Source organism: Microtus ochrogaster, unplaced genomic scaffold (assembly GCF_000317375.1).
Source record: "Microtus ochrogaster isolate Prairie Vole_2 unplaced genomic scaffold, MicOch1.0 UNK30, whole genome shotgun sequence".
Taxonomy (NCBI): Eukaryota; Metazoa; Chordata; class Mammalia; order Rodentia; family Cricetidae; genus Microtus; species Microtus ochrogaster.
This window is the reverse complement of record NW_004949128.1, coordinates 2459007-2470593: the sequence shown is the minus strand read 5'-3', so window position 1 is coordinate 2470593 and position 11587 is coordinate 2459007. Positions and strand designations below refer to the sequence as shown.

General features: G+C 47.1%; 1 protein-coding gene across 1 annotated transcript in view; it reads left to right on the top strand.

Moving 5' to 3' along the window:
• Ccnjl (cyclin J like) overlaps positions 1–3426 on the top strand; it is a 58908-nt gene extending 55482 nt beyond the window's left edge. The window contains exon 6 of the mRNA XM_005368180.3: positions 1592–3426. Within this exon, the coding sequence (XP_005368237.1) occupies positions 1592–2012 (421 nt within the window). The 3' untranslated portion in view covers positions 2013–3426. The remainder of the gene's footprint in view (positions 1–1591) is intronic.
• Positions 3427–11587: the final 8161 nt, after the last annotated feature.

The window sequence follows — 11587 nt, the reverse complement described above, 5'->3', positions numbered from 1 at the left end:
TTTGGAGCCTGTCCTGGAACTAGCTCTTGTAGACCAGGCTGGTCTCGAACTCACAGAGCTCCGCCTGCCTCTGCCTCCCGAGTGCTGGGATTAAAGGCGTGCGCCACCGCCGCCCGGCTTCGTTGTATTTTTAAGATCGGGGAGTGAGGGGGAAGAGGAGTGGGACGGGGACGCCTGCTCTTCTATGTCTGGACTCATTCTATCATTTTGTTTGTTATTGAGACAGGGTATCGTGTAGCCTAGGCTAACCTCAGTCTCTTTATGTAGTTAGTGGGCTATCCTTGAACGCCTTGCCCCCTGCTCCTGAGTGCTGCTGGTGTGTGTGCCAGTTTAGTTAGCGCCGGGGGTCAAACTCAGCTTCATGCATGCTAGGCAATACTCTTATCAACTGAACTCCATCCTGTTGGGGCTAATTGACCTGATTCCCAGCGAGAGTTTGTGAAAGATCGTGAATTCATGCTCTCGTGAGTTCCTTTTCTCAGCGAGCTACAAAGCTGATAACACTGTGACATAGATATGGGAGCCAAAGAGTACAGAACAGCCCTTAAGTGGCTACCTCTCGTCAACGCCCTCTTCCGCCAGCTGATAGTAATAACCTCTGTAAGCTGGCCTAATAGATCCGGAGTCCGGGTGGGCAGAAGCAGAAGTCCTTCAGCCCCTGAAGAGACACAGCTCTCAGCTTCCCCCTACGAGCAGCTCTGCTGAGCTACCTGAAATATTAGCCCGGCTCTCTAGGCCGTCTCTTGAATTGTGTGCTTTTAGAAGTTCCCAAGTCAAACTTGGTGGTGGTAGCACATGCCTTTAATCTCAGCACTGGGGAGGCAGAGGCAGGTAGATCTCTATGAGTTCAAGGCAAGCCTGGTCTACAGAGTGAGTTCCAGGACAGCCAAGGTGACACAGAAAAAAACGCTATCTCAAAAAGCCAAAAAAAAAAAAAAAAAAAAAAAGAGGTTTCCCCAAGTCAGAACCCAGCCTGTTTTGACAATTGATGGCAGTATCAGTCACCAGGCCAGCTGTTTGTCCTTACCAGCTGTCACCCTGGGAAATCCTTGCTCAAATAAGTCATAGACACCATAGGCTTCTTTCTTCTATGCACCTCTAATTGTTTTTACTTCTCAAAGCATTTTGAGATGGGGAGACAATAGCAGAAAATACCCACTGTGTCCCCTCTTTTCAAATGTTTGCTTGCTGTCTACAAGCTAAGGATTCACCCAGCTGGGGATGGAACTGGCCCAGATGAACCCAGAAAGTAGAGCTGGTACTCTCCCAAGTGCTGGGATGCAGGAGTGAACTGAAGCAGATGGGATCCACATTACCCTCTGAGGTTTTAATAGCCCAGATGCGTTGGTGCAGGGGCTTCAAGGACAAATCCAGCTGATGTTGCACAGGGTCAGAGATGTTGTGTGACAGAAGCAGCTCTAAGCTGAGATCTGGACTCTAGTTGCTAAGCCAGCGAGGCTGTGTCATAGCTTGCCATCACAGACTGGTATAGCATGGTGCACCATTCTCCTTGGTCCCACTTACCAAGGAAGATAAGCAGTTGTCTGGTGACCTTTGCTCTCCAAGGCTCACCTGAGTCTTTTCCTTTCAGAGCATATGACAATGTTCTCAAGGATGCTGTTGCTGTCAAGAGCCAGGCATTGGCCATGGTGCCGGGCACATCACCAGCTGCCACCCAAGTGCTGTTCCAACCGCCCACCTATCCTACGCTCAGCCAACCGCCGCCAACATTAGCCCAGTTCCAGAGTCCAGCACAGGACTTGTGTTTGGCTTATCGGGACTCATTACAGGCCCACCGCTCAGGAACCCTGCTCTCAGGAGACACTGGTCCATCCCTCCACACCCCATACCCAACCCTCCAACCCTTGGATATGTGTCCTGTGCCTGTGCCTGCATCCCTAAGCATGCAGATGGCCATTGCAGCTGAACCCAGACACTGTCTTTCTGCCACCTATGGAAGCAGCTACTTCAGTGGGAGCCATATGTTCCCCACAGGTTGTTTTGACAGCTAGGCCACATTTGGACCACACGGAGAATCCTGGAAGACCCGGATCGAGGAAGTGGACACCTAAGAGGGAGAGCTCAGTCAAGTGAGGCAAAGAACCTAGTACCCTTCAATAGTGAGGGTCTATGTGCTTTGAAAAAAAAAAAAAAAAAGAACAACCCAGAGCCAAACATCCAGGGACATACCTCACCCAACAGCATCTCTCTGGGAAACCTCTTCCATGTGTGGCTGAAGGACAAAGACGTGGCTCTGTGGCCATTCCCTTGAGCTGGGGGAGCCAGTGGAGCACATCAGACTTGGTAAGAGGCTTGGACATTGCGGACTACATAGAGATCAGTAGCACATCCGGGCTTTTCTAAGACTACTCGTCACAACTATGCCACTAAGAAAAGAAGGGGCAGCCGGGCAGTGGTGGCGCACGCCTTTAATCCCAGCACTCGGGAGGCAAAAGCAGGCAGATCTCTGTGAGTTCGAGGCCAGATTGCTCTACGGAGCAAGTTCCAGGACAGCCAAGGTTAAATAGAGAAACACTGTCAGGGAAAAATCAAAAAGAAAAAGAAAGAAAAAAAGAGTTGGCACCTGGGATATATATCCTCTGTGTCTCTAGAAGATCCATCCCGAGTGTTTTTCTCTCCTTAGCTCCACACCAAGGACACAGTTGTCTGTGTTTATGCCCGAGCACTGGCCCCAGGAGGTACAGTGGCTATCTTGCCCTTTATTTTTTTGAACCTCAAACCTTTTTCGCCCTTCTAGATGTTTCACGTGCTGCTGCTTCCCAGAACAATCCAGCTTTCTCTCCTGTAGAACCACCTTGTTTACATACTGTGTCAGGGATTCTGGGCTACTTGAAAATTCCGCAAGAGGAAAAACGTTTGAATTGCCATACTGTCTGTCCCACGTTGAGGCTGTGTCTTTTCCTAACCCAGCTTGTGAGCAAACTGGTGTGTAACTACAGCGGGTGTGGGGGGGGGGGGGCACGCCTCCCAGGCTCTCAGCTCTGAAGAGTCCACCCCTGGCATGCTAGGGTTCCCTCCACCCCCCGCCCCCCACTTGGACTCAGATCACTGCCTCCTGGTGGGGAAATGTTGTTGAAAGGAAGACAAAAGTTTGAACTGGTCCTCACTTCCCTCCATGCTTGTAGTGCTAAGGTAAAACCAACCCCAGCTTTGAGTGTGGTCAGTAGTAAAATGATACTGAGGGATATTTGAAAAGTAGGGGGATGACCATGGGATAGGACGCTAGCGTTGACAGGCCAGGGATTGCTGGAGCAAAAGCCAGTGTGTGGGGATCTGCAGTTGGAGGGCTCAGGAAGACTGTCACCATGTGCAATATGTTAATGACTCTGACTCATAGCTTGTGCTTAGGATGTTCTTGTGGGTTTTGTTTTGTTCTTTTTTGTTGTTGTTTTTTTTTTTTTTGTCAGGGGACATGCTGTTCACCCATCAGAATTGGGAGGGTGCAAAAGACCGCAGGAACAAATTTTAGTTGTGTTTTTGAAAAGATTGTGTCTTTATTTTGTTTTTCTTTTCTTATTCTTTTTTCTGGGGGGGGAGGGGGACTTTTATTTTACAATAGGTCTAGTGTAGCTAAGGCTAGCATCAAACAGTGCGGGAGGCTGACCTTGAACTCCTGATCCTCCTGCTCCAGCCTCCCTCCCTCGTGTGCCACCACACCCTGCCTCCCATCTTGGTTCTCTTTGACTCATTTGCCAATCCAAGAGACCAAGGCAGGGACTGCCAGGAAGGCGGTCGTGTGCTGCTGAGTCGGATTCCACAGTGATAGAACTTTTCTAAACAGATGAATGTCTCATGGAAGCAGAATAAGGAGAGAGCTGGATGAAGATGAGGCGCTGCCATTTTGTCAGTGAGCATAGGAACCTGCACATTTGTTTGTTATTTTTTTTGTGTGTTTTTGGCTCCCACCCCTCCACCCCCTTTCCCAGCCTCTTTGTATTTATGTGCAACTAGTTTGAAGTCCAAGTTATTGTATCTGTCTGTTTCTAGGCTGGGGCCCCAGAGCTAACCTGATTCCCAGGACCAGGCATCCTGCAATAAACATAAACACATCACCTGCTTTTGGTCTCTTCCTTCTTTGTCTGGACATCTCGCTGCAGGCCAGCTCTTCCCCTCCTCTCTCAGGTCCACCTCTGCGAGAGTCTCCTCCCGAAGAGATGTGAAAGAGATCAAGGGGTTTATGAGTTTTCTCCTTGCTGTGACCTGATAGAACAACCTAAAGGAGAAAATGTTTATTTCAGCTAATGGTTTGAGAGTGCAGTCTACTGTGGCCAGGAAGCCATAGTGGGCAAGAACAGCTGTGACAGCCATGGCAGGATTAGGAGGGTGTTTGCTCCCAACTCTGTGGACCAGGAGCAGAGATGGGGCAGGAAGAAAAGCCAAGCTATCAACATCAAAGCTGGGTCCCTAGAGATCTACTTTTCTAGCTAGGTCCCAACTCCTAAAGATTCCACAGACTCCCAAGACAGTGCCACCCGCGGAGGACCACGTGTTCAAATAAGGGAGCCTGTGAGGGACATTTTACAATATTGGTGCCATCAGCACAAGACCAGCTGCTCTAGACCTGGGCTGTTCCCTCTAAGCAGGAGCTGGGCTTCCCCAGGCAGAGGAGTATGTTGTTGCTTGTTTTAACTCTTTACTCCTTTTTTTGGAGGGGGGAGAGCGCGCATACACACACACACACATACACGGAGGCTTATTCGGTCTTATAAATGCCTGGCCTTAGCTTGGCTTGTTTCTTTCTAGCTTTTCTTACCTTAAATTACCCCATCTACCTTTGGCCCCTAGACTCTTCCTTTTCTCTGTTTCTGCATCCCTTTCTTTCCTTCTGACTCCATGGCTTGTTGTGTAGCTGAGTGGCTGACCCCTGGAGCCCTCCTAAATATCCCTTTTTCTCTTTTTCTCCTTCGAGTTATTTTTTTCTGCCTGCCAGCCCCACCCATCCTTTCTCCTGACTTGCTATTGGTCATTCAGCTCTCTATTAGACCAATCAGGTGTCTTAGATAGGCAGAGTAACAAATGCAACAGAAAAGAATGCAACACCATCTTTGCATCATTGAGACAAATGTTCTACAGCATAAAGAAATGTCACACATCTTAAAACAATATTCCACCAGAGGAGTATGTGAAGCTTGACCTTCCAACTCTACTCCTGCAACAACCATCACTGTCTGTCTAGTGGCAAAGCAATCATAGACTCGCTATAAGGAACTGAGTCACACGACCATGGAAGCTGGCAAACTCAGGATTTTTAGAGCACTTGCCAGCAGGTCTGTAATAATATGAGCGGCGGGCTGCATCCCCAGCACCCCGCTGCCCACACAGCTAGCTTTACCCGAAATAATTACACGGAAACTGTATTCTTTTAAACACTGCTTGGCCCATTTCTATCTAGCCTCTTCTAGGCTAACTCTCGCACCTGGACTAGCCCATTTCCAATCAGGTGTGTAGCACACAAGGTGCGCTTACCGGGAAGATTCTAGCCTACGTCCATCCTGGGTCGGAGCTTCATCGCATGTGTCTCAGAGAGCAGAGCTATCCCCGCATCCACCCAGGAGCCGGGAGCATGTTGTCTCTGCTCCAGACAGCAGAGCTGTCGAGTCTGAGCTCACTTCGTCTTCCTCCCAGCATTCTTTTCTGTTTACTCCACCCACCTATGTTCTAAGCTATGAGCCCAAGCAGTTTGTTTATTACTTAACCAATGAAATCAACAGATTGATATATGACACTCCCACATCACAGGTCGAAGATGCTGATGCAAGTGAACTCTAAACTTTGCAGGGTGGGCCAGCAAACCAGAAACCTGCTGGTGTTCTTTACTGCAGCCTGGAGGCAAAAATTCCCTTCCTGGGAAACTTGAATCTTTGCTCTTAAGGCCTTTCCCTGGTTGAAAGGGACTCGCTTGCTGTTCTTGAAGTCACACATTTTAAGAAATAATCTCACCTGGAAAAAAAAAATCTTCACAGCAACTCCTAGACTAAGTTTTGTTTTGTTTTGTTATCAAATAACTGGGCACCATAGCTTCACAGGGTTAGCCTATATAAATAACTATGGTCCGTTGCTGTTGAGAGACAAATTGGTCAGCCCCTCGCAAGCTGTCTTCTTCCCTACTAAAATGGGTGTGGTGACAGCACTTGCCTGTTGGGGTCTCATGGTCAACAACATAATGTACGTCAAAGTCAGTATCTCCAAATAAGAGGTGGTTATTATACAGTTCCTCAAACATAAGACAAAGCTGGGCAATGATGTTACATGCCTTTAATCCCAGCACTTGGGAGACAGGCAGGCAGATCTCTGTGAGTTCGAGGTCAGCCTGGTCTACAGACCAAGTTCCAGGACAGGCTCCAAAGCTATAGAGAAACCCTGTCTTGCAAAACAAAAAAAAAAAAAACATAAGACAAGCTGTTATTGTAACAATAAAGGCATTTTGGTTGCAATAATAGCAGACTATGTTCCCCAGCCTGGACTTGAACACCTGGGTTCAGCTGACCTTCCCATCTTGGCCTCTCGAGTTGCAAAGGCACATGCAGGAGGACATTGCCTGGCTAAGACACCTGCCAAGGGCTGGGAATGAAGGTCGGTGGCAGAGTACTTGTCTAGCATACCCAGAGATCTGGTCGTAGCCCCAGCAACACAGAAGGTGGAAAAGGCAGAGAGAGAAGAAGGGAAAACAGGATACAAGTGAGTAAGGTGCTCACCGTAGAAGGCTCAAAACCTGAGGTCAGGTCTTCAGAACACTCGTCTTTGTGTGCCAGGTACAGCAGCGTATGTCTGCAGTCCCAGCCCTTACGCAGCAAGATGGGAGTTGGAGAAGAGACTCTCCAGATTCCCAGTACCCACACAGCAGCTCACAACTGCCTATAACTTCAGGATCTGACACCCTCACACAGATATGCATGCAGGCAAAACACCAATACACATAAAATAAAAATAAAGAGACCTGGTCTCAAGCAAGGACCAATACTGAAGGTTGCCGCCTGAACTTCATACGTGCCATAGCATGGGTATACTCACAGGAACACACACATCCTACACAAAAAGTTGAAGAAAAAATGGTTTTTTAAAAAAAGCAGTACTGGCTTTGTGGGAGCCTAGGCAGTTTAGATGCTCACCTTACTAGACCTGGATGGAGGTGGGTGGTCCTTGGACTTCCCACAGGGCAGGGAACCCTGATAGCTCTATGGGCTGACAAGGGAGGGAAACTTGATTGGGGGGAGGGGGAGGGAAATGGGAGGCGGTGGCGGGAAAGAGACAGAAATCTTTAATAAATAAATAAATGGAAGAAAAAAATTTAAAAAAGCAAGCCAGCCTTGGTGATCTGTGTTTGTAATCCTAGCACTCAGTGGGCTCAGGCAGGAGGCTTATGATTTTGAGAGCCAGCCTGACCCTAATTCAAAACCACAATGTGTGTGCTAGCACTATGGACTCCAGCCTCTCCTGTGATGGAGAATGTCAGTCCACTCTTCTCGGCCCCTGATCTCCCTCCAGGAAACCATTATGAGAGCTGTTGTCCTGTGGGGCTCAGGGGTATTCGCCCAGTACCTGAGGTGACATTTTAAGGCGTGAAGGGTATGTGGGCACTGTGTCTGTTGGTAGAGAACTGGCACACTCAGCCCCCTGTACTCAAGGCTCATTGGGCAGGGGACTCTAGGTTCGGGGGATTCTGATAAAAATAAACTGAGTTTACAAAGAGCAATGGATTCAGTTTGGACATGCCCTTTCCTGTGGCTCTATTCCCCATCCGTTACCATGGAGACCACTGAACTTTTGGCCTGGTATGAGCCCTAGGCAAAGCTGAGCCACAGAGTCACGGCCCCAGCCTTCAACTAGAGGGATCACACAGACATGGTGTTCTGTTTAAGACTTTGTTGCCGTACTAGGTCACGACTAGAAAAGGCTAAGAAGCAAACACTGCTGGGCATGGTGAGACACACGCACACCTTTAATCCCAGCAGATAGACTCATCTCTGGCTTTGATGCCAGCCTAATGTACAAAATGGGTGTCAGGGCTACTTAGCAGGACCCTGTGTGTCCACAAAAAACGACAAACACAAAGGACAGAGATGGCCTGAAAGGCTCTCCTGGGGCTGTTGAGTGGGTGAGTGCGGCAGTTCACACCCAAGGAAGCTGCAGAATGGCCAGGAGGCTTCTCTAATTGGAATGAGGCGCAGAGCCTTTTGTTTGTTTGTTTGTTTTGAGACACGTTTTTCTGTGTCCTGCAACTAATTCGCTCTGTAGACCAAGTTGGCCTCAAACTCACAGAGATCCTTCTGCCTCTGCCTCCAGAGTGCTGGGATTAAAGGTGTGTACCACCTCCGCCCAGCTCAGAATCAACCTGTTTAGTCAGCTTCCTCATAATACAGATGTGAGGATTCTTCAGAGATCCAAGGAAAGACTGACTGTGCAAGGCAGAGGAGAACCCACATCTGGACCCTGTGAGCTCTCAGCTTCTCTGTCGTACATACCTTTAATTCAGTCCTCAGGAGGCTGGTGAATGGAGGCCTCAGAAAACAGACCATAAAACCCTCCTTGGCTCTCGCCAGTATTTGTTTGAACTGAGCTGTGTAAAGGGTGTACACAGCCAGACTCTGCTTCCGATGAGAACCTGCTTCCTTCTAGGCTCCTGCTATCAAAGCCTGGTCCGTGACTACAACTCTGTTTGACCGCTCTCATCTAGACTGTTCACACTTCATCCCTGCGAGATGGGCTCCTTGCCCATTGTACCAGCTAATTGCAGCCAAGAGAACACTTAGTAACAATCAAGAAATACAATTTGTTCCTATAACCTAGGGCATCTGCTCTGGGTAACTAGTGGGTAGAGATTAGGGGTGCTGGTGAACATACCACAAGTAGAAGGCAACCCCTACCCCCATCCCCACCCCAGGACAAACTGCAAATGGCTGTATTCTGGAGTTGAGAAGCCGCTTGAGGTCTTGGCTTACTTATGTTGCAAATGGGACCCCGCAGTAGCTTTGGGCACTCTCCTTACTCCTGTATTTGCTTCAAACCACCTGAAATGTGCTTGCCTATTTGTCTACTTGGAGTAACGCTGGCGCCCTAAGCCAGAGCTTTCAGCAACTTTCCCACTTGTTGCTCACCCAAGAAGTTTTTCATAAGACCCAGACATATAGAGATATAGAATAGGCATATAAATAAGACATTTATGATAATAAATCATATTCATTTTAAATACAGCTCTTTGGTACATATAAATTATCACTTATTAAAACAAATTTGCATACTGATAAGATAGGTCTTACAGAATTTTTACATAAAGAGTTAAAATTTTGACTGAATGTTTCATACTTTAGAACATAATGGCATCTTTGATAGATATATAGTGAGTTTGAGAAAAGCCTGGGCTAGATACCTTGTCACGATCAATCAATAAGCACCATTTTTACTTTCTTTTTCTTTTTCTTTTCTTTTCTTTTTTTTTTGTGACAGGATTTCTCTGTGTAACAGCCTTGATTGTCCTGGAACTCAGAGGCAGGCAGATCTCTGAGTTCGAGGTTAGCCTGGTCTACAGAGCCGGACAGTCAGCGTTACACAGAGAAACCTTGTCTCAAAAAAAAAAAAAAAGGTGCAAAAAGCTTTTTAGGTACAGAAAAACACTGTAATCTAAACATGAAGTAGTCTGGAATCTGAGCTGCTGTGTTTCAGGTAGTGTGTGTTGGTGGGGCTGACATACCAGCATGCATGGTGTAGAGTGTACAGACTAATCCTGTCTCAAAAAAACCAATAAATAAATAAAATTGAATGTGAATTTTAACTATATAAATTCATTAAGTTGTATAGTCTTTGGATCTAGTTAATTTCCCTTTTTTCTGTTTCTGTTTGTTTGTTTCGTTTTGTTTTCTACACAGGGTTTCGCTGTGTAACTGCCCTAGCTGTCCTGGAACTAGCTCTGTAAACCAACCTCCTCGAGCTCAGAGAGATCGCCTGCCTCTGCCTCCTGAGTGCTGGGATTAATGGCTTGTGCCACCACTGCCCCGTGATTTCCTGTATTTTTAACATAGAGTCTCTCCCTGATGCTAAAGCCACTGATTATATGTAAGGTAGCCATGAAACTTCCAGATGACTGTATGTGTTAGCTAGCCACTGAACTTCAGGGATCTGCTTATCTATACCCACCTAACACAGAGGTCACTGGCCTACGCCTCTGGCTTTTGGGTTCTGGGGATCTGAACACAGGACCTCACGCTTTTGGAGCAGCCGTCTCTCCAACCCTTGAATTCATTTTAGAATAATCACGGTGGTGAACCCTCCCCTACCTTCCTCTCCTCCTCTGTCCCTCTCCCCCCATCTCCTTCATTCCTTCCTCAGCTCTCTCTCCTTTCTTCCTCTCTCTCCCTCTTACAATTTTCAGCCTAATTATGGTTAACTCTGTTATTCAGCAACTTATTATCCAAGCCCACTGTGAGTCATTATTCAGTCTGGAAGGGAAACAGTGATGCTGCTCCTTCGATTTGATGCTCACCTAGTTTATTTAATTAGCAGTAAGTTTGGCAAAACGGTGGAGTTTGTGGGGTCCTGGCTGCTGGCTAGGTAGGTAGGAGACTGCGCGCTGCTCTTGAAAAGGTGGGCAAAGTCTTGATAGAGCAAGGAGAGTGACAGAGGACGTTATCAGTGAACTAGATGGAATCTCTGTTGAGGACAAAGAAGCCTTGAAAGCAAGACTGAAGATTACATCAAAGGGGAAGCGCCTTAAGGACCACTTAGTAAGCACCTGTGCTTCAAGCCAGCTGCTACACAGCTGCAAAATTAAAAAAAAAAATTTTTTTTTTTTTGAGGCAGGGTTTCACTATGTACCCTTGGATGGCATGAAGTCTGCTCTGTATGTAGACCAGTCTGGCCTCAAAGTCCCAGAGATAGGCCTACCTCTTCTTCTCAGAGCTGGGATTAAAGGCATCTTCCTTGCAGAATTTGTATATCCAAGATAATCTTAGTGCACCTGCCTTTGATAATTCAGCTTTCTTTTTTCAGTGTTGAGGATCGAACCCAGGGCCTCGAACATGTTGAGCCAATTCTCTGGCTCTGGGCTCCATTCTCAGTCCTCTTTGTACTTGTCTTATTTCTCAGATAGGCTCACACTAAGTTGTCCAGGCTAGCCTTGAACTCTTTCTAGTGCCAGCTGATTTCACACTTGCTTAGTGGTCAGTGATTCTCAACCTGTGGGTCGTGACCCCTTTGGGGTTGCATATCAGCTATTTACATTACGATTCATAACAGTAGCAAAATTATAGTTATAAAGTAGCAATGAAATAACTTTATGTTTGTTGGTCACCACACGAGGAGCGGTATTAAAGGGTGACAGCATTAAGAAGGGTGAGGACCCCTGATCTATATATCCTTATACTTATGATCCTCCTGCCTCAGCTTCCTAAGTACCTGGGATGACAGAAATGTCATCCTGGCTGAAAATTCAACTTCTATGGAGGAACATGTCCTTTTCCAAGGTTTGCATCATTCCACTGTGTTAGGAGCAAGCATTCCAATGGGTACTAATGTGGTTCTCTCTCTCTCTCTCTCTCTCTCTCTCTCTCTCTCTCTCTCTCTCTCTCTCTCT